This window comes from Neolamprologus multifasciatus, chromosome 4 (assembly GCF_963576455.1).
Source record: "Neolamprologus multifasciatus chromosome 4, fNeoMul1.2, whole genome shotgun sequence".
Taxonomy (NCBI): Eukaryota; Metazoa; Chordata; class Actinopteri; order Cichliformes; family Cichlidae; genus Neolamprologus; species Neolamprologus multifasciatus.
Window position 1 is genome coordinate 3,110,548 of NC_140442.1, and position 26,662 is coordinate 3,137,209.

At 41.9% G+C, this 26,662-nt stretch overlaps 3 protein-coding genes across 3 annotated transcripts in view; 2 read left to right on the plus strand and 1 right to left on the minus strand.

The window, feature by feature from the left end:
- The window catches only part of pctp (phosphatidylcholine transfer protein), a 433,835-nt gene that overhangs the window by 341,321 nt on the left and 65,852 nt on the right, over positions 1-26,662 (minus strand). Inside the window, exons 7-8 of the mRNA XM_085158210.1 lie at positions 20,465-20,624; positions 7,522-7,617 (exon numbers count right to left, since the gene is read on the minus strand). The gene's annotated coding sequence lies outside the window, so the exon portion shown is untranslated. The remainder of the gene's footprint in view (positions 1-7,521; positions 7,618-20,464; positions 20,625-26,662) is intronic.
- Positions 394-9,231, plus strand: LOC146519474 (ectonucleotide pyrophosphatase/phosphodiesterase family member 7-like). Its single transcript, XM_085158186.1, has 6 exons — positions 394-1,165; positions 1,596-1,741; positions 2,116-2,745; positions 5,667-5,901; positions 7,788-7,920; positions 8,235-9,231. Exons 1-6 carry the CDS (start codon positions 922-924, stop codon positions 8,290-8,292), a joined length of 1,446 nt encoding a protein of 481 aa, XP_085014312.1. The 5' UTR covers positions 394-921; the 3' UTR covers positions 8,293-9,231.
- On the plus strand, positions 9,554-16,885 carry cbx2 (chromobox homolog 2 (Drosophila Pc class)). The gene is made up of 5 exons (XM_085158183.1): positions 9,554-9,686; positions 9,782-9,825; positions 11,520-11,585; positions 11,702-11,771; positions 11,861-16,885. The coding sequence occupies exons 1-5, from the start codon at positions 9,615-9,617 to the stop codon at positions 13,181-13,183; spliced, it is 1,575 nt and encodes a 524-aa protein (XP_085014309.1). The 5' UTR covers positions 9,554-9,614; the 3' UTR covers positions 13,184-16,885.

Consider the following 26,662-nt stretch of genomic DNA (forward strand, 5'->3'; position numbering starts at 1 on the left):
GCAGTCCAAAACACTCATCCGAATCTTGCTGACAGCGGACGGCAAGCAGATAGAGTTAATATGAGAAAGCTAATGCATATGAATAAGGTAAATGAAAGCTGATGAATGTTATCCCTTATCTCCATAAAGATTAGACTAGTCCCTTGAACCTCTGTCAAGGACACACACAATAAAGAACAAATTTGAAGAGTTAGCTTGTCTAGCAATTTGATGGACGTCGATAAGGTTACATCACAGTTATAGATACAACGTCTGGACGGGGACACCGGGTATGATCTGAACTAAAGCGCCGAGGAGGCTTCTGTTCATTTTTTTAACAGTTTGTCCACCTCATGGTCATTGCTGAAAGAAATCTATGTGGATTTCTAAAGACCTTATAACAATATCCTGGAGCTATTTAAACATTAGAGTTATTAAAATGAATATTTCTATTAGGGTCTTTTCTTTCCTTGAGTCTACTGCTATCTGACGAGTATATATACTCTCATTCTCCTCTTTATTTTCTTGGTGTCAGATCAATCATGCACCATCCCAACTCAAGGTGAAACCCATCAAAGTGTCATCCCCCCATTGTCAGTGATTCACAAGAAACTCCGACACACAGACGGGCAGGCAGACAAACAGAAAGACAACATCAACAAGCGAGTTAGGGGGAAAACAAACAGCCGCGAGGCCTGGAGAGATTAATCTGCTTTACTGCAGTTCCTCAAGAGGAAAACTGGGGAACTTCTCTGAGAACACGACTCGCTGCCATAAAGCCAGCCCATAAACATGCAGAAAAGATTAGGTCGCTTCAATCAATGAGATAAGATAAGTTGGTGAAACTTTGCTCAGAAGTTAGTGGGTTGACAAACCTCATGAGGTGGCTTTTTATGTAAATCAGATTTTAGCTGAGCGGCAGAGTCGGCGCCTACGTTCGCCATGCTGTGGACCGCGAGTCTCTGCGTCCTCTGCGCCCTCTGCGCCTCATCGGTCCTCGGCGCGCCGGTAAACAACGAGAGACAGAAGGTGCTGCTGATCTCATTCGATGGTTTCCGGTGGGATTACGACCGCGACGTGGACACGCCGAACCTCGACCGAATGGCCGAGGACGGCGTCAAAGCCCAGTATGTCACCCCTCCGTACCTCACCATCACCAGTCCGACACACTTCACCCTCTTGACAGGTAAAGTTTCATTTTCTACAGCAGCGCTTCTACTTAGCAGGGGATCTGCATATCATGACAGAGGAGTAACCGCTCTGAGTTTACTTTGCAAGTATTGAAAAAGCCACAGGAAAAAGGAATTAGTTGTAATTGAATGTCCCAGGGTCCAATGGCTTTTATAGCTGAGTAAGATGATTATGCTTGGATGACTGAGGGAAGAATTCTCTGCTCCTTTTTTTTATTTTTTATTTTGACTCTCGAATCATCAGCGCCTGCTAAAAGAAATTTAACTTCCTTGAAATTAAATTCCTCTAATCTCCAAAGTTGGTCGCAAGACCTTGTCCAAAAGCGTCATGCCACTCAGCCCGTTAAGTTGATAGAATTTTTAATGTGAATGTGTCACGCTCTGAATAATGAGAGCGAGCCGACTGACGGCGATTCTCTTCCGCAGGCCGCTACATCGAGAATCACGGGGTAATCCACAACATGTTTTTCAACACAACCACCGGAGAGAAGAAGTCGTACTATCAGACTCAGTTTGTGAATCAGTGGTGGGACAATGGCACTCTGCCTATCTGGATCACAGCACAGAGACAGGTCTGCGCAGCACAATTTCCATCTCATCACTGTGAGAGACTGTTTCGCTGTTTACAGAAATAGAAACCATTTCTCTTGACAAAACACCTCTGAAGGCTCGCCGAATGATTTCAGGAAGATCACCGCAGTTATGCTGCAAATAATTCTGCAGGCGTCGATGTTAACGGCATGCAAATGACAGCTGCTCGAAGTTTGCTTCAAAGGTTAAGCTGTAGGTTTAAGGAAAATTAATCAAAATCCGGCTATTACTGATGTGCTTTCCTAGCATGTTGACCCACAGTATGAACAGATGTAGCTTTCACATACTTGTCAGCGTGTCAAGTGCATATGTCATGTTTATGTTAATGCGGCCTTGTTTTTTTCTAACCTTCCAGGGCCTAAAAGCTGGCTCTCTTCACTTTCCTGGCACAGCTTCCAGTTACCAGGGACAGGTTGCTATGCTGCAGGAAGTGGAGCCGCAGCTTTACAACTACAAGAACGAGACCACTTGGCGAGAAAACACAGATAAAGTGATGAGCTGGTTCAGAGACCAGGACGTGGACTTTGTTTCCTTCTACTTTGGCGAGCCTGACGGTACAGGCCACAGATACGGTCCGGACTCGAATGAACGTAGAGAGATGGTGAAACAAGTGGACCGAACGGTGGGCTATATTCGGCAATCAGCCGAGCGACGCGGGCTGACTCACCGCCTCAACATCATCATCACGGCAGACCACGGCATGACCACCGTGTATCGTAATGGTCTGGTGGAGGAAATCACCCTGTCAAAGATCCCAGGCTTTTCATTCGGGGACCTGTCCTTCCACTTGGTGGACTACGGACCTTCCGGGATGCTGTTGCCCAAGCCAGGCAAGCTGGAGGCGGTTTACAATGCCTTGAAAGGGGCGCATCCACATCTCCACGTGTACAAGAAGGAGGACGTGCCAGAGCGCCTTCGCTTTACTAAAAACGATCGCATCCTCCCCATCATTTTATGGGCCGACCCTGGATACGTAATCAACGGGGTACGTTGACGGATGCTCGATTGTGTTTTTCACACTCTCACCTGACAAGCTGTCAGACAAGATCTTCAGCAGCAATCATACGTGCCAAAATCTAACATTTACTCATGCCAGGGCATCACATAGTGCCATTTTTGTCAGCAGCTGCTGTGTGGTACAACTGTACGCAGCAAGATTTCCCTCGGAGAGATAACAAGCTCGAAAGTCCACAAGTTGGAGAAGTGGAGGGTAAAGTTATAGGTTTATCAGCCAGGAGATGATAGTTTTGATTATGTTTAGACCTTAGTCTTTTGCAGTTTGATGGTTAGCTTCAGAGACTCTGAACATCCCCCGATTCAAAGGTATGAGGATCAGGGTTGAGGCTAAAATGAGCAGTTTGGTTAACATTAACCCTTTGTACAGAATTACTGCCTGTTTGGGTCACCAAACAGAAAAAAATGCAATGCCTAAATATATGAGAACCCTAACCCTAGATAGGTCGCTGGTGACCTCAGGGATGTCCAGACGTTAAAACCACTTGCTCAGAGTCAAGAAATCATCAAGGTTGGCGTTACAACAGTAAGCATGCACATTAATAAAAGCAAACACAACCAAACTAGAACTAATAAACTATACTTATTTATCTAAGCCGGTGCATGAGAAGCAATGGTCTTTACAAAGCTGCAACAATATGGTCATTTCATAGGATTCCGGTGACTCGAGAAAGTTTACAACCACAAAAAGTGTGGTAGCAATTCTAGCTAGTTTTATAGTTTTACAGCAGCCTGTAGGTTTAAATTACGAAATGTAATTATTTCATTTCATTTCTTTATTTATTTCACACATGGTTCAACAGTGTTTCTTTTCCTACATACAGAACCTCCTTCCCATTAATATGACACTGCACCCATGGGTGAAAAGGAGCAGGAAGAAGAACAAATTCTTGTTAGCACCTGCCCCCTATCTGCAATCCAAATATTCTTACAAGAGGGTGCCAATACCCCCCAAAAAACCCTCTAACATGTATCTTTATGTAACAATACAAAACTAAACAACAAACCAATATAATCAGCAATATACAGCATTAAATGCAATGAAAAATTTTTTCTTCCACATTTAGCCCTAATTACTTTCATGTTCTTCATACTGATTTATCCTTTTAAGTGTGTAACACATTTTAAAACGGTGCATGTTTGAGAACTCTTGAGATTATCTTCAAGAGAATTCCATATTCTTATACCTTTAACTGTCGGACACATTTGCCTTTGTGTGGTCTTAGCAAACTTAAGCTTAAAGTCAAACTTCCTTCTACTGTCCCCACTTCCTGAACACAATACAAACAAACTTTGTAACTTAAGAGGTAATGTGTTATCTTTTGCCTTGCACATAAATAATAATGTCTGTAATTTCACTAAGTCTTCAAATTTCAACAATTTCGATTTTATAAACAAATTATTTGTATGTTCTCTATATTTAACATTATGAACCATTCGTACCACGTGTGTTTCAGCTATTTTACAGAGTAACGTGAAAGTAATCTAGCGAGTAGGATAATGAATTACGGTCTCCTTGGAGGACTTAAGTAACGTCCTTACTTTTAAGAAAAATGTATACATGTAATAATAACTTTTGAGTAATGACCCCTACAGCGGTGACAACAAAAAGGGGGAAGTTTCTCCAACAGCACAAAATGTCTTTGCTATAACTGCTACGCTATCAAAGCAAAGCTAATGAGACGCAATTAAAATCGATAAATGATATCGATAACGGAATCTGAATCGATAAAGTCTTATCAGTTCCTCTCCCTTTCATTCGCCCTCACTGTAGAGAGCTGACGTTTGTTCTCGTGCAACATAATAAACTGCAAAGTGCAGCTTCGGCAAACATTCGCACTTCTTCTTGTAACTTATTAACAACCAGGCAATTTATGTGATTATGACCTACGTAGGTGGTCATAAGGATTCTAAACGACAAGCACTTCTATAGCGATAAAGAGCCAGATTAATTATCTGTACGTGCCATCTGGGCTTTTTTTCTACAAATTTCCTCATTTCTTGACTACAGAAATAATTAAATTACTTAAATTCTGCTCATTGAAAATACTTAAACTGGGCTCTTTTCAGCCAGACGCAAGGAGTTAAATTCTAATCTTAGTACATTACAATTTTAATCAAGTGCATTTGCACGTCCTCAGGATAATCCAGGCCTTGCTGATGACATGCAGTACGCTCTCAAATGCTTCATGAAGCTATTCATGCCTCAAAATTCAAAATTAGCATTTTCATTTGGCTCCACACTCACTCAGTCACTCTGCTGTGCAGCAACTTTGCAAGCGGATGTGTCCATCAGTACTGAGAACCATTAAATCACAACTTAATTTAAAAGAGGAAATTTTAAAATTGTGGAATGTCTTAAAAACCCTGAAAAAGAGGAATCCAGTGACAAAATGTGTTAAATCCCAGGTCTGGAAGTTGGGACTGGAAATTTGGCTCTTTGTTCCCTCCATTTTTTTTTAATATACTCATTTTAGTTTGATCCAAGAGAAGGAAAAAAATGTTGAGATGGTTACATAACATAGAGACAACTGTGTATCCTCAATTCTGGAAATGTGTTGGAAAACTACTATATATAACATTTAATTATGAAACCATTTGAAATCTAAAGTATTTCATGAAAATGAACATTTTCGAGTTGGATTAACGTTCTCATTTAGGCATTATCACTGGCTGGCAGCAGTCACAAAGGGTGAAAGGGCTTTCATTGCACAATGTAGACAATCCGCTTTGGCTTGGTCAATACCTCCCTCTGCTGACTGACTGAGAGTAGACCAAGATGTGGACGTCTGCTGAGGTTTTATTTTATTTGACTACCTTTTGAAAGTTAGATTCGAATTGAATCTATCAAACTGGGTCAAGAGAGTTAAGTTATCCATCCTGTCCTTGCAGTATTTCCCAGTTCAATTCAACAAGGGAGAGCATGGCTATGACAACCAAGCGATGGACATGAAGCCTTTCTTCAGGGCAGTGGGTCCAGCGTTTCACAAAAACCTAAAGGTGGGGCCCTTTGAGACGGTGAACATCTACCCCTTGATGTGTCACATCCTGGGCATCGAGCCGGAGGTCAATGACGGCCATCTCGACGCCACCAAACACATGCTGGTTACTAGCACTGCTGCTCGAGGTGAGTTTATATCAAACTAATGAGTCTCTCCCCGTGGCACTGAAAGTGTGTCGCTCCAACACCTGCTCCTTCATTACTGGGCCGACCATCCATCATTTCTGACTTTAGTTGTGTCCAAATCAGATGTAGGGTTGCTATAGGTTACAACTACAAATTACATCTGGTGTTCTCGAGGAGAGTTTGAAAACATTTTTCCTCCAATAAAGTCTAAAGAGCTCATATATGAAAGTAAAGAAAAGTAGAAAACTTCACAAAATCATCTAATCTTCATAAAAACAGCAGAAATGGGCACCTTACTACTGCTTTTGTGCTTTTCAGTCATTCGATATCTTCAGCCCAAGACCCAATGGTTACAGATGAATACTAAAACATTAATACAGGTTACAAATGTATCCTTTGATTTGGCTCTTAAAACAAAAGGAAAGAATTAACTGGTTAATTTGTTGATTTAATACACATTTGGTGTTTTATTGAGCATCTGACTGGAAAAATGGCAAATGTGGGAGTGAGTCAGAATACACTACATAGTAATAAATGAATATGTCAGCCAGAACAACTCACTGATGACTCATTGATGTGTTAAGTCAAAGTGAATCTCAAACATGTATCATCTCGCTGATGTAACAAGGCGAAGAAATGCTTATATCGAAACCAGATATTATTTAGTTAGTACAACCCACCTCTGATCTAAATAATAATAATAATAATTCTTCAATTATTCACATGTTGGTGTGTCTACTATCTGGTATCATCAAACTAAGGTAAGATACTAAATGTTATTGATATGATCACATGTTTTTCAGTGGTCACAAACACACTTACATGTGTGATGTAATAATGAAGTCATCAGGTCAGGATGCACTCTGTGCCTTTTCTTTTATTCCATTTTTATTATTGTTCTTTCTATTAAAAATTAGGTTAATATTAAAAATAAATAACAATATTACTTGTTTGACATAATAGGATTTTTCCCACCACTTGGGCCGACCCAAAACTTGTCAAACTGTCTATGAAAACTCAGAAATTTTTATAAAAATAAACCTCAGACCAGTTAAAACTTGCCCTACATTTCAACAACTTGTATATGTAACTTTATATCTACAATAACAGATTGAGCAGGACGACACTGTTGTTCCCTGACAAACACTTTCTTCAGTCCTTACCACTGCAGTCCCCTCCCCCTTTAGCCACACCCCTAGACTGGTCACCACACAGATAACTGTTATGCTGGACAGCCATTAACATGCACCGATCTCTTCTTAGACACCTTTGCCTGCTGGCTTTTATGAAATATATAACAGAGCCATATTTAACTCTCACATTTGTAAAGCACAAAGTCATCACTGAACTAGCAAGCAAACAAGACACAGTCAGACAAATCAAGCAAGCAAGACATGCAGATGTAAACACACAAATACGAAAGTTATAATATGTGGTTATCATAACAGTAAGTTATGTAAGCAAGTACTTCTGTTGCTCAAACTGTCACCAAAACTAAAGTTATAGAACAAATCTAAGGATATTGGCCCACACCGTTTTTCACACCATGTGATGAGGCACATAATCAATAGTGGGTCAACGACCCTCCATAAGAGACAGCTCCCACTAGGGCTTAAATACCTGGGTCTCTTCAGCATGTGGTCTTATTGAAGAAGAAACTTAAAGAAGTCCAGGCGCTTTCTTTTCCAAGCTCCATGACCAGGTTGTCTTTGAGCTCTGAAAGCAAATAAAAATTGATACATTTTTATGTATCAATTGTTTTATGTAACAATGTGATTCCTTACACTAACATTTTTTATGTCAGTACAGAAATATTAAAGCAAAAGGCTTCATAAAAAAATTGAATCTTCAATGTGTGAATTTTTTGTTTTTCTTTCTTCTTTCAGCTGAAAGTAGTTCACACAGGAAGTACATGAAAAACGCCTTCACTGGATTGGCTGCGGTAGCTGGATTTCTTGTCATAGTGTTTGCAGCAGCAGTGGTCCAACGACTACTCAAGCAGAAACGCAAGACAAAGAGGTAATGACTTATTCATTCAAAACTGTTATACATCCAAGAGAAATAAAAATCTATATGGTAAATGGCCTGTATTTAACGCTTTACTAGTCCCTAAGGACCCCAAAGCGCTTTACATCTATTCACACACACATTCACACACTGGTGATGGCAGCTACATTGTAGCCACAGCCACCCTGGGGCGCACTGACAGAGGCGAGGCTGCCGGACACTGGCGCCACCGGGCCCTCTGACCACCACCAGTAGGCAACGGGTGAAGTGACACAACAACCGAGACTGTCCAATCCAAGTAAAATTTCTTTACTTCTGTGTTTCAGATCAGGAAGTTTGAGAGATCTTCCGGAAAAAGAAGACGCACATCAAACTTCATTTTGAACATCACAATAATGAAGAGAGATTTAAAAGCAGCTCCCAGTGGATGGACCTTCTGCATGATTCTCTTTCATGGCAAATTGCATTAGAACCCAAAGAGCAGAGTGTAAATTATTATTTTAGCTATTTTCAAATAATACAAAGTGACAAGAGAAGGATCAGAACAAGTTTAACTGGAGATGCCCTGGTTTATGCATGAATGAAGAACATTTAGGTCTTTTTCAAATCTGCTGTAATTAAATGGGAATAAACATCAATAAGCAGTGCTGTGTTGGGACACTGGAATATAAACATCTGAGACCATTACCGTAACGTTATATTACTTTTATGTACTAAATAAACATAAAAGCCACAAAGCAAAACGAGGTGTTGGGGTGAGGCTGTGAGCAATTAAATTAAGATAAAAGGTGCTGAGAACAAAGTAGCAATCATCATATTAAGGCCATCGCGTCTCTACTTTCATTTAAAGAAGTGAATACACGTCTACGGTGGCTGCCAAGTGACATATTTTGAGGAACCACATACTCATCAGTTGCCGCCTCTCCTCGGATAAAAATGTCAAGTTAAACACGGGTGCTCAACACTTCCGGTTGCAACTTTCAACATAAATGTAAACCCTCCGGGTTTTTTTAATATTATTGTCTATATATCAAAAGTTCAAATATATATTTCGACTTTAATTTGTCTTGCACAGCTAAAAATGTACGCCAGAGCTGTTTAGTTCTCATTAGCTGAGCCCTCATTTTTTTCTTTTTAGCATAACATTTAAGACTTGTATGGAACTTATTTAAATACAATACTTTAATCAGCAGGCTGCCCTTTAAACTTGTACTACGTGAACTGGTTATTTAACTGGTTTACATGCTTGAGTTTGTTTTTTGTGTAAACCATGTTAAAATAAATCTTGTGCATAAAATTAACAGAATAAACTATTCTATTATGAAATCAATTTTTGTGTGCATTTTATTTTTTATTAGTCCTTTATTTATCCGGGTAAAAAAAAATCTCATTGAGATTAAAAATCTCATTTCCAAGAGAGACATGGCATCAAATATTATATATTCTGACTGTATACGTTTTTAATTGGTTTTTTTCTTGATATTTTTGCATTCATGTTAAGCGCAGTTTGTGTCGTTATATAAGCCTAGATGCTTTAAAAAAATTATATCAAATTGAAAATAGCCCTCTGGCTGAATTTTGGCGCTTGGCGCTTTTATTTTGAAGGCGGGCCCTTGAGCATCCGGTTTGGTCCCAGCGTAATTCCGCCGTGCGGGCGCCGCGCTGTTCTTTTGATAAAGGATTCTTATGCAAGGGCGAAGGCAGACATGGAGGAACTGAGCGCCGTGGGAGAGCAGGTTTTTGATGCGGAATGCATCTTAAACAAACGAATGAGAAAGGTCAGCGCTGTGAAACCGCGGTGTTAGATTTTATCCACGTATTTTTCCTCCTATTTTACAAACGGTCTGTTTCTCTTTTGGGGCTTTTCTTTCAGGGAAAGTTGGAGTTTCTCGTCAAGTGGAGGGGATGGTCATCCAAGTAAGTACAAGTGGTGCTGCTCCGGCCGAAACAATGAAAACAACAACAGCGTGTCGCTTGTTGCTTTTAGCTAAACCCAAACTTTTTTTTTTATTTTTAAAAAATAAATAAAAGCACAAGAATCCAAATTTCAACCGCAGTAAAATGAAACTCCGTTATTTCCATTTGAGGGTTTTACACAATACACATTTGCTTCCTTTTGTTCGATATTTACGTTTTGGAAGTTATCGGATAGCCAAAGAAAATACTTTAGGGCTAATTCAGCTTTTTATACATCAACTTATTCGTTTTAGTTATGACGTTTGGCTGATTTTATTCATCGTTTTTAAGTTTATCCTTTTTTTGTCTTTGACTCGGACTGGGGCATCCTAAATTCACGATGGTTACGTGATATTTGATTTAAATGTGTATATATAAGTATTTCTCTGTGCTGTTCCACTCAAAGTGTGTGTTATCCGTGCATGTTTGTGCCTGTAAATCTCCACTACGCCTTCATTTCTTGTCACTTGCCCTCTCTGTTCACTTCACATTGTTGCTGTAATCCACCATCAATGCACACTGTTGCCTGCCAGCTCCATGGCTTTCTGTTAGAACCACATCCTTTGTGTGTGTGTGTGTGTGTGTGTGTGTGTGCAACGAAAGGGTGGGGGTTGATTATTTCACTGGTGACTGCAGATCAGAATGGGCCATTCACCAGCTCCCGATAAAGCGAGTGGTCATTAGACATGCGTGTGATCATTGAAAAAGCCTGTTTTCAGTTTGTTTCTGCACTTAGCCCATTTAGTTATTTTCTCCTCCATTTATGCTCACTATCAAATTATTAGTCACTGATGCAGCCACACTCAGGAATCAAGCTAGCGGACGCTCAAACTTCAGATTCAGATATAAGATTGAAAAACAAACAAGAACAACGCCACAATGAGCAAATTCAATAACAGCCAGCCTTTGACATCGTGTGCAGGCACCACCAACAAAGCTCTGCAAAACAAAGTTATTTGTGTTGATGGAAAAAAGAAATTCTGTATTTTTACAACTTCCCACTCGCGTTGTTAACCTCCGTGACCCAAAATAATGCGCTTACTTCCTGCCTCAACAAACACAACTGTGCTTGTTGTGGAAACAAAGGAAGTGAAAGAAACTGATTCGGTGTAGTACCTAAAGTCAGCAGTTTGATTGATGCCTCACGTATGGTGTGATGTATAGAATCGATCAGATTTTTAACTTTTTCTGTCATCCACTCAGTCCTTATTACTGTCTAATAAACAGTTTTTGTAGCTGTTTAAATCATTCTCAAACCACGAGTGCAGTACAGACAGACGGGTCTTCGGTCTACATATTAAGATATTGTTTACTAATTGGTGTTTTATGACTTTGTGGTTACACGGGTCTGTTTATCTCTATAAAGCCAAGCTGTCACTAGCTGTAGTGTTTTTTTAATCTCCCGACTATTCGATTTCTGTTCTTGTCCTGTTTTGAGCTCACCTGAGAGGTCTTTAAATAAAGTGTGGGACTGCCTGTGCTCGGTTTATGGCTGCTGGAACAACAGAGCCCTGTGTCGCTCAATGAATGGACTCTGTTGAAAAGTCATTTTCTAAATCTGGAAGCACTCCTCAAACTGTGGAGTACCTTTAGTTTTTTGATTCGGATTAACACTAAAATGTGTGTTAATGCTTCGCCACGTCTGCTCGTTTCAGACACAACAGCTGGGAGCCCCAAGAAAATATCCTCGACCCGAGACTGCTGGCTGCATTCAACAAGAAGTAAGTGTCTACGTTAAGATGCACCGCGCTTTAGTTTGCCGTGCAACACACAACATTAATATGAAATATGTTTAATAATTGTGACTCCTTGTTTCATGTTTGCTGACGTATTACAGAGAGCAGGAAAAGGAGCTTCTGCTGCGTAAAAGAGGGAAGAGGCCCAGAGGACGGCCTCGGAAAATCCTTGTAAGTTTGATTCAAAAGATGATTTGGATTTTTTGCAGGATTTAGTCCCGAACAGAGTATCTAACATTCCCTTCTTATTAAAAACGTAGGAAAACATGCCTGAAGCTCCGAAGTCGAGCAGCTCCTCGTCCGGCTCGTCGTCGTCCTCGTCTGATTCCTCGTCTTCGTGCTCCTCTTCCTCGTCGTCCTCGGATGATGATGACGAGGACGACCAAGTTAAACAAGTCAGCCCGAGCGTGAGAACAAGAGAGCTGAATCCCGTCCCTCAGAAGAAGGCGCAGATAGTCATGGCGAAACAGGAGCCTCCCAAGAAACGGAGTAGGAAACCTCTGCCCTCCGAAGTGAAGGAGTTCCAGCAGAACAAGGGCCCGCGCAAGACTGCCAAAGATACGGATATTCCAGGAGCAATCAAGAAGCCGGTTCACCCGGCCAGCTTTACCTTCATGGGTTTCCACCGGGGCTCGGCCAGGGATACGGTGGGTGGTCCGAACAGAAGCTCCCTCGCCCAGGTCGGTGCTGTTAAAAACTCCTTGAGCTCCGTGGGATCTGGCAGGCCGTCGGTCCAGCCTTCCTCTCTCCCGCTGAACAAGTCCAGCCAAAGCAGAAATGTCACAGAGAGTAAACTTCCCGTCTCCGGTATGAGCAGCGGGACAAGCCTGGATTTAAAAGCAGCTCCTAGTAAATCAAAAGGCGTAGCAGCGCTGAATCTGAATACATCCAAACACCCCATTCAAGGAACCACTCAGCATACACTAAGCTCCCCGAATGGACAAAAGAAGCCTCCGGCCCCTGTGACGACAGCGCAGCGGATACCCGGTGCTAAAACAGCGTCCTTGCCATCTAACGTCTCCTCCAATCAGGGCCTTCAGCCCCTCAACCTGCAGAACAAACTGGTGCAAAGCAACGATGCTCCTGGAAACGGCACGGCGCCAGTGTCAGGCCCCAGAAATGCTGCAAACCCAGCACGGAAACCCGTGACACAAAATCAAGAGTGTAAACCCCCAAAGAGTCCCGCGACCCCCGGAAGACCGCAGGCCAGAAAAACACAGCCCGGCACAGACAAGGTCAGAGAGGTCAATGACATCCAGGCCTCCAGAGTCCAAGGAAGGCTGGAGAGGAGCGGCGTGCATAAATCCCCCACAGAGGCCCAGAGCCAGCAGGACAGGTCGGCCTCCAAAGACGGCAAAAAAGCCAAAATGAACGAGATGAGCACGGGAGAGGAGGAGAGCAGCTCCGACTCGGATCAGGATTCTTCCTACGCCGGACAGGTAGCGGTCCAGAGCCAGGACTGGAAGCCTACGAGAAGCCTGATCGAACACGTGTTCGTAACGGATGTTACAGCTAATCTGGTTACCGTCACGGTCAAGGAGTCGCCGACCAGCGTGGGCTTCTTCAGCATTCGCAACTGTTGATTTGACTGCAAACTGAGTGGATTCAAGTTTTGAGAGGACTGAAGAAACACCAGCGAGTGAATGAATGAATGAATGAATGAATGAATGGGTCAATTTGTTTTTTATCTTTTTGTAGTCAACGATAGACTGTGAGGTATTAAAAAAAATCATTTATTGATAGTAATTATTTATTTGCTCATGTAAAAAAACAAATCAAACCTGATAAAAACATTTCCCCTGTGAGCGGTTCATCAAAATCACATTTAGCTTTGGGCTAAAATAGCAACGCCCCCCCACGGGCGGCTGAATAGTGCAAAACATTAACGCTCACACATTTATCCACATTGATCTTCTCTGTTTGAGGTATCCCTGCTTTGTTATATAACAGCAGATAGAAGGAACGTCTTTATGAAGAAATTATGAACGGCTGGTGTGAGCAGGAGGTCTAGCTTCTTTTATGGATAGCTCATTTAGGTTTGAATAATCTCTTAATGTTGTGAATCCACGTCGTTCGATAGCTCAGCCAGTTTAAATCTTAGCGTTGAGTCGATAGGGTTTATTTTTGTAACGTTTCTGAAATTAGCTACCTCTCGTTTGTTCATTTCTTTGGGGGAAAAAAATCCCTCCAGGGTATATCATCATCGTGTTTATATATATTTTTATATAGGTCTCAATGTATTGGACTTCGATGCTGTTTAATCTTGTGTTAGTACCAGCAACAGCTTCATTTCTGTGTACTAAAAAAAAGAAAACGCCACATCTGAACTGACTCCACATGCTGTTGAACTGCGCGCACCATTATCAGCTCAAAGAGAAGCTTCATTCCACAATGTAGCCAGTTTATCAGCGCAGTTTTCCAAATGGGCTGAAGCATGCACAGGCAGATACGGTATCTCCGTTTCCCCTCCGACGCTCAGATAAGACTGGGCCCCGGCTGAGGTTCGCTCTTCTTCCTTTGCACCGCTTCCACGAGATATTCACCAGCAACTTGCGTCTTCTGTGACTGGAAATTTTGGAGGAAAGCGCTCTTGTTGTGAGGACCCGAACCTTTCAGACACACCGGAAAAGGTCAGGCATGGACAGCTTAACTACAGATGACCAGGTTTCATCAAGCATGTACTGGTGATTCAAAACCGGTGCCTAGTACTGAAAGGGCTTTTTTTCTTTGTCGTTTTTTCCTGTTACTTGCAGCTGTGGTCTTCTCATTTCACCCCTCGTGCACGGGTTCAGGAGCTGCAGGCTCGGCCTCCCGGAGGGGCGAGAGAAAAAAAGGGTCCGTCTGATGTAACGGAAAAGAAACCGCAACAGTGCGCGCTACTTTCTGCTCCCTCGAGAGGAGTTCAGCAACAAAGCACTTCGTCTGAACTCTTGTGTCTAATCCTGCTCTGCAGACTGTGCCTTTCTTTCTCTCTAAACACAAAGGCATTACCCCAAAGATAGCTAGAATTTCAGGTTGTTCAATAAAGGAGTTCTCCTGAGCATCCACTGGAGACTACACCGTTTCTGTTTCCTCGTCTGTATTCTTGTGAAACTGGAAGGGAAAAGAAAAGCCCTGCTGGATGACCTGTTACAATATTTGTGGCCTAATTGGAACCATACGAGTGGTGTAGGTGCAGCTTACAGAAGTAGACTGCACTCAGCATCATGTGTAATAGGTACATTTGTGGGTTAGGGTCTTCTTCTTCATGTGGCTGCTGCACACTGTATACAATGTAAAGCAATGCACCACAGACTGGGTGTGATATCTGGTGTAATCAGCACCGTGTGACAAACTACGGGGTAATGCAAGGTGTTAATATGACTTCTTATGTTTTTATATTTACTTGTTTTATTGATAAAGGAACTTTTCATATACATGTTGCTATTTTTTTTTTTAGATTACTAACCGTCTCCATTGAATGTTTTCCTTACTATTTATTTCAAATTAAAAGCCTTTTGGGGATAGCACAGTGTCATCAATCTTTGTATTGTACCAATTGTCAGAGTGACTAATAAAAAGGTACAACTCTTCAGTCTGGCTCGGGGTTTTCTTTAATTTATTTAGACGAGACATTTCGTGGCGTTGGCTGCTTTGCTTTATATTTATATAAATTTAACATCGCAGTTTCAGACAAATCCCAACATTAGAATTAATAATACTGCTATTTTGCTACCGTTTTCTTGCCATACAACCAAAGTGAAATCCTCAGGTTAATGTTAGAAGACTTATTAGGTGTTGCCTTAAATTAAAACTTCAGTAAAAGAAGCCAGAAAAAGAAATATTCTATGCATTTTAAGTTTTCTATCACTTTCTCTTGATGCTGAGGAGACATTCAGAGTTTATAACAATTTTAAAAATGCACATGTGAGTCTGCAAATCTCTGCACTGCAGGAGCCCAACACAAGTCCTGTGCACAACTTTTATAACAACCACTAGATGGTGCTGTTGCATTTGAAGGTGCATGCACCTGAGAGCTCATCAGTGTATAATTAGCAATAATTGTAACGTGTTTGTTGGTTTGCACGCTTACACTTGAACACAGTTACCTTAATACATCAAAAATAAAATCTTTATAAAGTTAATCATAAAATCAGAAATGCCAGTCTCTTTAAAAATCAGTTATTTTGTTCTTATCTATGACTGCACTTCCTAATTTCACGTGCTTGCCAAGAGAAATAAAGCCCGATTTCTGTTTCCACGGCAACTTCATCTGATGGCGTGCTCTTGATAAGCCCGTGTGTTCACTTTACTTTCCGTAATTCAGTTGCAGACGCTCACTTCCATGGGATTGTCCTCAGGTCTGTGTTGGCATCGAGGACGCGTGCTGCTTGGCCGTCCACAAATCTTTTGCATCTCTAACCCACAAACCTGTGACAGGCGACAGTCGAGCTGTAGACCAAAGACCCATCGGAGAGTCCGTAACCTCTGAACACCTCTTGTGTATTGTTGCCATGAAAGTTTGATTTAAATATGGGTTAACAGATTTGATGAGCTTGTTTTTCCTCACCTCTCCTTGACTGCACTCGGTTGCCTTTTGGTTTGGACCCAGCAACAGCCAAACCAGTCCAGACCCTGCTGGACTCCTTTTATAGTCAGGTTCCTGGGGGAAGGTGCCATGAGCGGTATGAAGGAGAGGGGGAGATTTGGGAGATGTCTGGATGTTATGTTGATTTTAAGCTGTTTTAAATCAGCTTGGCTCCTCTTACAGCAATTATCCTACATAGGATGAGGATATAAGAACAGGATAAGCACTGCTATGAGTTAATTTAGTACATAATGGTTATTTCTTGCAGTGGGAGGAGCTACTACCTTTATGGGCGGGAGTTGCAGCCCCTCTGTGTCAGGTAATGGAAGGGAGCGAGCTACAGTAGCCGTCCTGGCACAGACCCAACTGAAACAGGGCATAGCCCAGTACAGAGATGTTTGTTATTAAATTTAGGTTCCGATTTTATATGTATATGCTACGATCCTGGCTAAACTGACCCGTACTGTAAACACGCTGCGCTAATTCCCTACTATAAAGGACGGGGAAATAAAAAGAAGCTTGGACTGTTGAATTTTTTTAGAGGCCCCCTTTATTTCTGACTTCAGCCGTCTGTTACAGTGCCTCCTTTGACGTTTCTTTTCAGCCACGTACCCCCTGAAAGGCAGAACAAAAATGTCTGCAAAGCTCAGTACAATCCGGCGCTGCTGGATGGTTTAACTCCCGTTTCAGCTGTTTAAAATCATCTCTAAATTTATTGCAACCCACTTCTTCCCTCATGCAGTGATGCATCAATGACATCATAGTCTTTCTGATAAGATGCACTAAAGAATTAAAGGAGTAACCAGCCTCTGGGATCAGTCTCCTTTGCAGAGAGTCCCTTTTCATTATTTTTTCTTTTAAATCAATGTGAAAAAAAGAGGCCACTTCTGTTTATTTCACCCATGAGCTTTAAACTGTCTTCTTACATTAACTCCACCAAGCAACTGAACTGACAGCAACGTGTGCTTTACTAAACTTCAGGAATTACTTGTGACTAACTCTTAAATGAATGTAGTGGGAACACGAACGTAATCAGGCAATCACGTGGCACCATCTGGGTAAGGAACAGGAAACTGAGGATGTGATGGTGTCACCAAACTTACACAATGAACGATTGGATAAATGTTGCCTGGCTGCTTCTGATAGCTGCTTCCTGCGGGACAACATCCCGACACAAAGCTCAGATCGTCCAAACTGGCTCCTCGATGGGCTCCAGATCCAGTCCAGTTGAGCACCTTTGGGATGTAGTGGGACGGGAGACTCACGCGCCATCAGTGTTGGTCAAGTTACTTGAAAAAAGTAATCAGTAACTAATTACCGATTACTTCCCCAAAAAGTAATCCCGTTACTTTACTGATTACTTATTTTCAAAAGTAATTAATTACTTAGTTACTTTTTTAAAACACGATTTACAACCTGAATAGGTAATAAAGTGATAGATCTTTCAGCCCAATTCTACTTTTTCTGCATAATCATCATACAAAATGTAATCAATGGAAAAGTCTCTTTTTAAAACTTGTTTTATTAGTTTTAATCTTTTAACTTTATGCATCAAGCAAAAATTTAATTATCTGCAACATTCTCTGACTGGAAGAAATTTGTTTAATATTTAAACCTATTTTCTTTTTTTTTTTTTTTAACTCAATTTTTATTATAATTTACAACATTGTCAATGTTCACAAGTAGGACAGTTACAGGAACCGCAATACAGAAATGTAGATTAAAATAAGAACTGCAATTAGGAAGCACAAAACAAAACTGGAAAGCAAAACAAAACCCAAGCAAGCAAACAAACAAACAGACAAAAACAAGAAGAAAACAAAACAAAAACTTTATGTAATAGTAAATAACATGTGACAAATCTAGCCATTAATGAACAAAACGAAACAGACCTATGCTAAATTATTGAAACAGTAAAGCATGTATGGGTCGCCAACGCTCAGTAAACAATTCTCTCTGAATCCGCAGAGCATATGTTATTTCCTCCATCTGGTAAATTTCTCTTACTTTATCAATCCACATATTATATGAAGGTGGGTTTAAACCTATTTTCTGCACATTCCAGCACATAAAATAAAATATTTTTTGTGTTTACACTCAGTCTTTCAAATAGATGCAAGTAAAACACATCAGAAAATAAATAAAGTCAAAGACTAGCGGTCCTGTTGCTCTATTTTCACCTGTAAAGCAGGAGTGGGGTAGGCGGAGGGTTACCCTGGTGCAGGTGTGCAGCGGTCAGTGGAAGAATCCGCGAGTTTCTCTGTGAGTTTCCCATTACGTCGTAGCTACTCGGTGCTTGCTCGGAAGTTTAGGGTTTGTCTTCGCTGTAAAAAGAAGTTTTCTTCCCACGCACAACGGACACTAATGTTTTTGTCACTTTTTATGGAATCAAACTCAAAGTAAGGTCAGTACTTCCACGCTTTAAACGCTGCACGCTCATACTCTCTCTGCACTCGATATATGATCCATTGTTGATCTGCACACAGCTGTTGTCACGAACGTCGCACTCGCTTACGTCACTGTCATGAGACATTCTCGCAAAAAAAAAAATCACGGTTTTAGTAACGCAGCAACGCAGCGTTCCTACGGGAAAGTAACGGTAATCTAATTACCGTTTTTGCAATAGTAATCCCTTACTTTACTCATTACTTGACAAAAATAATCGGATCTCTGCGCACCATCATGACCAAAATCTCGAGGAACGGCTCCAACACCTTGTTCGGTGTACGCCATGAATTAACGAGACGTACCGGTGAGCGCACTTTTAATCACAATTAATCGTGACCGACTTTCAACCTTTGTTCCTGTGTAAAAAATGAAGCGTAACGCTATATCCTCAACTAAAACGTGAAACCCAAGTGTTCAACGGGGTAAAATGTAATTATATCCAATTACAGCAAATGAGTAACTCTGCAGTCAAATATGTTGTGACGTGGTATAAGAAGCTCGCTTTAAAGCACTGCTATTGTTCTGCTGAGGAGCCTAAATGAAGAGGAAAGTCTGCAGCACCTTTCAACACACAGACGCCCCTCTCCCTCTTTCACCACCCCTGTATTTACACGCTCTTAAAAACACTGTCACACAGCCTGACTAACTGACAGAAGTTATCATTACACAAAGCGCTCTATTCCATAATTTATAGAGATCCCCGTCCCAGTCATGTGGAATTCTCCCAAAATAAATTCAAGTAAACACTTACGCGACAAAGAGGCACTCACAGTGGCCTGGTATGCATAAACAGTGTGAACAGTGTGACAGTGTAATCCCCACCCCACGCCCCCAACTCAACACGCACGCGTGCGCTCACACAGACACGCACACCAAACAGCCCAGCCCTGCAGCGACTTCAGGCTGGGTTTGGAAGCGAGCCCTCGCCCTCGCCTCCCCTCGCCCCCGGCACCGATGTACCGACTCCGATCCACGATCCGATCCCTCGCCCACCCCACACCTGACTCCTGGCAAAATAAGCCAGACTCTAATCCGTCTTCCATCACAATAACACACACACCCCAAACCCAGTTGTTTTGAAGAGTGTTCAGCAAGTTCATCTCCAGGGATGTTTCGTGTTTTTCTTCCCCAGGACGTCTTATTGTTTTAGCAACACAAGAGGCTGTAAATCAATCAGCTTCTCTTCTTAACCTCGGCCTCTGTTTAAAAGATAGAAATGAGCTTTTTCCATGATGCACTGTTGAACGTTTTTATAAAAAGTCAATACAAAGAATGCAGGAAAAAAAACTACCTACAGGTTTTTATTTTACTCACCTTTGCTCACCTTGGTGGCAGGAAAGACTTTACTTCATTTTGAGGGCAATAAAATCAAAATAAATTAATAGAATGAGAAATAAAAACATCTATATGCAGATGTGACATTTATAAAATCTTATTTCTTAAAGGATGACTCCATGCTGGCCTTAAACCAACGATTTCTGCTTCATCGCTGCATTCAGGCTGGCTAATGTTGGGACGTAAAGGCCATTATTGGGACTGATACTTAATTTTCTGTTTGTATTTGTTTTTAGGCTCCTCTCTTCCTCGAGGATTTCTCCAAACGTGGTTGGTTGGGTTTAAAATGCCTCGGATGGTTGCTATTCGATTTCAAAGGGGATGTTTAGAAACCCGATCCAACCCTCCAGCGAGCATACCTACACCCGAGTCTCCTTCGCCCCTCATTCTAAATCACTCCACTGGAGCAGTGTAAACAAACTTCAGTTTGCTCTCTGATATTGAGAGGTTAAGACAAGCGGCAATCCTCCACTATGACAACACGGCCTCAGACAGACGATGTCATTTGTCTTACCTCACTCTTCATCCATCACCGCGCCGGAGTCGACATGTCTGACAGTCCCACTCTCGCTTTTCTCGTTGGCACATGCCTCCACATCTGTCACATTTTCCTCCCAGCTTACTTTTATTACGCCGGATGAACTCCACCTCCTCGCCTCCCAATTCACGGACACCTGAAGGGCAAGCAGGCGGAGAGGATTCCTATTGATTAGTCATGGTATCTGATGTCATCCTGGCTCTGTAAACACTTTTAAAACTAATGTCGCGCCATGTTAAAGCATTAAAAAAAGCAGCAAATCTAAAATTAAATGCATTAATTATTATTTTTTTAAATTTAAGATGAATCTACTGGGTTAGAAAGTCAGTTGGGAAATCTGGCTTTTAAAATGTTCTGCTTCTTGATGCTTAAATGCTTCGGGAGGTCAAAGGGAAACATTTTTCCAAAGACAACACGTATTGTACGCAGCCCAGCAGACTCCAGCAACGTTAACGTAAAGCAGCAACAGAGTCCACCTCTGTGCTTCGTCACCGAGGAGGGATCAAGATAATTTTTTTTCAACCCCAGTTTAAATTCAGTTTGCACTATTTTTGATGAGCTGTTTATTAAGTTTCTGGGAGACAACAAAACCACATTTCCTAACCAAATTAACACAAAAAAACAACAACAAAAGAAATGAAAAACAAGGCAGCACTTTATTTATATAGAAGAGAGAGAAAACAGAATAACAAGAGTGATGTGCAGTGAACAAAGGATTGCAGTCTGAGGAGGTACAAAATAGAGTGCTGACAATTGCTTTGCATCGTTACCGTCGATTCTCAAGCGCTTGACACTTAAAGAGTTAATTAATGATTTGATTAATTAACTAATTAATTAATTAAATGATTTGATGACTTGATTCTTAAATGCTTCGGGGAGGTCAAAGGGAAACATTTTTCCAAAGACAACACGTATTGTACGCAGCCCAGCAGACTCCAGCAACGTTAACGTAAAGCAGCAACAGAGTCCACCTCTGTGCTTCGTCACCGAGGAGGGATCAAGATAAAAAGTCCTAAACATGAGCCCTGAGGCACATCCAGGGATGTATCATACTTCAGATACAAGGAAACTCACAGATTATATGCTTTTTAAATCCATTTTGTTAAGATTTTGTGGATTGGGATTAAGTTCTGACACGAGATCAACTTTAACTTCCTGAATAAACCCAATAACAGTAGAATAGAAACCAGACTGAGAGCTATATTCACCTTAGACAAGAAGAATATGTGCCTGTGCATCACTGCGAAAGAAACCTTTAATATTACACACTTATTGGTTTCATTTTAAAACTAAAAATATTTATTTATGCACACAGGTTGCACAGTTTCAGTGTCTGCTCATCCAAACCTCGTGGCTGGACACTCTGGGCAGTCCAAGCCAAATATCAATAACATAAAGTAACTAGGCAACTGTTAACGTACCAATATACCATACCATACCATACCACCTTTATTTATAAAGCACTTTAACATAAAACCAGAGTTCACAAAGTGCTGTACATGCTAATAGCATAAATAAATAAAAATTAAAATGAGATAAGATAAGATAAGATAAAAAAAAAAAATAATAAAAAAAAAACAAAAAAAAACAAACCTAAAATAAATTGAATTGAAACATGTTAAAACAAATAAAAAATAAATATGTATAATATAAACTAATATAAACATTTAATTTCTGACTGATTATTGAGGACAAACATTGTTGCGATAAACAGAAAATTAAAATTAAAAAATAGCAACAACGAACGAGTCAAATTCATCGAGAACTTTTCTTTTTGTCGCGCTCTTCATCTCATGGAGATGAATAACCACAACTGTGCAAAAGCACACAACAAGAACAAGCGCATTTATCCCAGTGTGCGTCTCATTGACATGATAAGCTACGGCATGTTTCATTTTCCAAAATCAAACCTGTTATCAAAACGCGATTAAGTTGACATTTATCTTTTCTGCAAAGCTCCACCTTACAGCCTTCAACTGCTACGACTCCTGGTCTCAAATCAGTTTACGTGCGTCATGCATGCAGCCATGAGGTTATAACACAATTTGGTGAAGCATTATTAGAAAGTAACTGAGAATAAAGGAGGCAGGATGATGAAGAGGAAGAGGCGTTTATGTACCCAAGCGGTTTTTGACATATAAGCCTGTTCTCCTCCCATGAGCGGTTTCTTTAACACCCACGGGGCAAGAATAAGGAGGAAATCTCCCTCCGCTGTGAAACTGGGGTAACTAAGTCAAACTGTATCAACCAGACATAAGAGGCCAGCGGGAAGTTTGCCCTTCTGATCTTTCTTTAATCTGCTCTCGGGAAGACACAACTACTTTCATTACTGCCGTCAAAGGCTCCCCCTCCTCAACTTTCAGCTTCACATCCTAATCTGATTGAGAGGGAGAGGGAATATTGACCGTTTCACAGGGCAAAGCCGAGTAAATATTTGAGAGCGCTGTTATGATACAGCACAGTGGAAATTAGTCTCAGATATTGAGTTTAACCAAACAATTTAGAACAAAACTAGCCAAGGAGCAGCTCGTTACCGGTCCGTTTCAGTGGCGGTTTATCGGCGACTCGTTAGAGGAAAACAAAGCTCGAAAGTTGTTGTTTTTTTTAAGAGTTTTAAGAGTTTTTAAGAGTCTTTTTGGCTGAGCGGCATCAGGAGAGGAGCACTGATACCAGCAGTAGGCTGTGAACAAGGCCCGGTGCCGGCGGACCTGCGTGCAACACGACAACTCTATCGGTGAATTTCACAGGTCATTACTCTGGCTCCAGCCCTCGCTGCCTCCAGTGGCTCTGGAGACGGCCAGGTTTTTCTCAGAGACAACAGCTTACTGGGCTTTGTGCTAGCTAAACAAGCGTGTCTGTCTCACAGCAGTAGATTAATGTCTAGATAGAGGGGTTTGCTCCTCAAGGGAGACCTGTAGAGGAGCCATCCATCAACCTTTGGAAACCATTACACAATAACAAAATAACAAAATCTGAGAGCGGGCGGGGCTCATTGACTGAGCCCTGTCCTCCGGGGCTACAGCGGGAGACGCGGGCAGAGTTTCCAGAAAACCAGAGTGAGCATAACGAGCGGCGATTAATAAATTTACAGATTTACCCATAAACCCTCAACCAATCAGGGAAAAGACAGGTTTTATTATTACATATGAACAAATCCTTTTGATTGATTCCACATGGAGAAGCTGGAATTACTTAAAAAAAAGTGCAGAGCAAGAGCTCAAATTTCCAGCAGGCCGACTTCTCGCTAATCGATTAATCCATGCAGCCTCACAGCCGTGGCGTCTCCTGGCTTTGTGGCATGCGATGGACCCTGAGTGGCACTTGCGAGGAGCGCTTGTGTGCAGTAAACGCACAAACCCTCGGCCCTCCACGTGAATGACAGCAAACAACGCGGGCTCTCTGGTTGCGCCCTGCCCTACTACCCCCGAACCTAACCCCCGAGGATGAAGGGGGTCACGCAAACACAGCATCTGACTGACTCTTAATTTGTTTAAAGCAGCCCATTCAAACAGGAACCCCAACAGAGAGAAAATCTCGTTTCCAAGGTCTGTCGCCACGGCTCGAGCTGTGTTGTTTAGGAAGGAGATCGGGGACGCCGCTGACGACTCAGCTGACTTCCAGCTTCACAGAGGCGCCAGGTTGTAATTAACACTTTGCAGATTACGTTTACAGGACCAACACGGTCTGCCCGAGTTTTATTACTGCCGGGATTGTGCTCGTGCCCTCCGGGTATACAAAACTCTCTCTGTTTGACGCTGTCGTGTCCTGCGCGAGAACCTTTGACAGGTGTTGATTGTAGGAAGAGCCAGCTGGGTGTTCACCGTTCCTGGAGATAATGAGAATCCCCTCTTTGCATCGGCCAGGTTTTCCAGCTACGACTGGCTGCAGCCTGACAATATTCATCTATTTCCATCCCTCTATCTGTAGCTTTCATCCATTTATTCGAGCTCATGCTGCTGGTTTAACAGTCTTATTAGAGGAGCGGTGAAACTAATCCATTTCTTGGCAGCAGGCGGCAGACAGCTGGGCATTGAGGAGTCGCACAAAGTGGCTGATATAATTGCGGTGTAATCATTTTCATGCAGCTCCTCGGTTCCTTCTTAGGCGGCAAGCGGCGCTTCAGGTTAACACGCTAAGGTAATAAAACGGCCATTAAAAGAGCCAATGGGCTCAGAGTGTGAGGGCCGAGTCATCAAACATGTCATTTAGGTCACGTTTGTGAGAACAGTCTTCACAGACACACACGTAATTTAAAAACGCATCAATCATTCCTCACATAAAGTCTTCAGCGTTCGTCTTAAGAGCTCACCATCTGCTAATATTAGTCCTCGTTAGCATGCCGTGCACTCAAGCTTTTTAATCTCGAGCCACAGCAGAGACAAACTGCACTCCGGATCCGTCGACGTGCACTTTCAGTGCAGCTGTGGGAAACATCTGCACACATCTGTACCACTAGATGGCACATATCCTCTGAAATACCTTTCAGAGCAGCTTCACACTGTCTGTCAACCTCAATCGAAGAACGCGCTTCGAACACGAAATCGCCAACCTGCAGCGAATTGTGGCGAAAACTTACTGAGAGAGTTAATTATGGAGCTGAAATACGGAGAAGTGTCGGCCTCGGAAAATAGCCTGGCTTTCCCATTTATCTCCTCAAAGCAAACTCGTGTGTCTTAAACACTTCACACTGAATTAGGCTGAAGTGGAAACCCACTCTCCAGACTTGCAGCACTTCTTTCCACTCCACGGCTCGGTGATAAATCTTAAATCTTCCATTCTATGCCGCCTACTGCCCATGCTGCTTTCTTTCATAAGCTCTCTTCTTCCCTCACTCTCCCTCTCTCCATTTGGACAACAGCGGCACCCTTTACCCACAAAATATGCAGGGGAGAGGCCTGATGACTGAGGCCAAACAGTATGCAAACAAAGGTACCTCACGCTGGCAACGGTTCAAGAACGATACTGTATCATCTTCACTTTACAACGTATTAAAGTGAGTAAGAGGATGTAAATTATGGGGTGAGAGTCGTGAGAAAAAGTTTTGATACCCGAGCTTATCCAAAGAGCAACTGAAAAACTATAAAATGATTCAGCTGTAAAGAATCAAAGTAACAATTTGGTCATATCCGTGCACTCTACACTCCTTTCTACTGCTGTCCCTGGAAGTGCACAGGACAGTCCCCCCTGGAAGGGTTTGTTGTGTTTGGTTAGTGTGTTTCAGCACATTTTATTGCACTGTAAATGAGGGCAGGCATGTTTGGTTTACTGTGTTTGTCAATGCTTTTTGTAAGTTGCATTAATGATGTTTTGTCTTTCTCTCGAGGTGCCCATCTGCTGCTACAGTCTTTCCTGTAGCTGAACAAAAGGCGACAGCAGAGCTGGTTAAAGTTCACAGACCTAACAAGTGGACCAAACCATCTGCTGTGAAAGCATGGGGGTTTACTTTACTTACTCTCCCTGTGGTTTTCTCCCTTTGTCTTCTCTCTCTTTGTTGGTTGGTTTGTTTCTGACCTGGGTCTTGGTTTGTGAAGCAACGCTCCAAGCTGCTGATCTTTTTAATGAGCCCGTTTAGTTCTTAAAGTAGCTCATTTGCATTGCTGCCTAATTTGTTGTCATATTTTGGGTAAAATAGACCCCGTTTTCTCAACAGTACACCTGCGCCCGCTCCCCCTGCATGTAGGAGCAGAGATGGGCAGTAACGCGTTACTGTAATCCGATTACTTTTTCCAAGTAACGAGTAAAGTAAGGGATTACTATTGCAAAAACGGTAATTAGATTACCGTTACTTTCCCGTCTGAACGCTGCGTTACTGCGTTACTAAAACCATGATTTTTTGCGAGAATGTCTCATGACAGTGACGTAAGCGAGTGCGACGTTCGTGACAACAGCTGTGTGCAGATCAACAATGGATCATATATCGAGTGCGGAGAGAGTATGAGCGTGCAGCGTTTAAAGCGTGGAAGTACTGACCTTACTTTGAGTTTGATTCCATAAAAAGTGACAAAAACATTAGTGTCCGTTGTGCGTGGGAAGAAAACTTCTTTTTACAGTGAAAAAACCTCTAAACTTCCGAGCAAGCACCGAGTAGCTACGACGTAATGGGAAACTCAGAGAAACTCGCGGATTCTTCCACTGACCGCAGCACACCTGCACCAGGGTAACCCTCCGCCTACC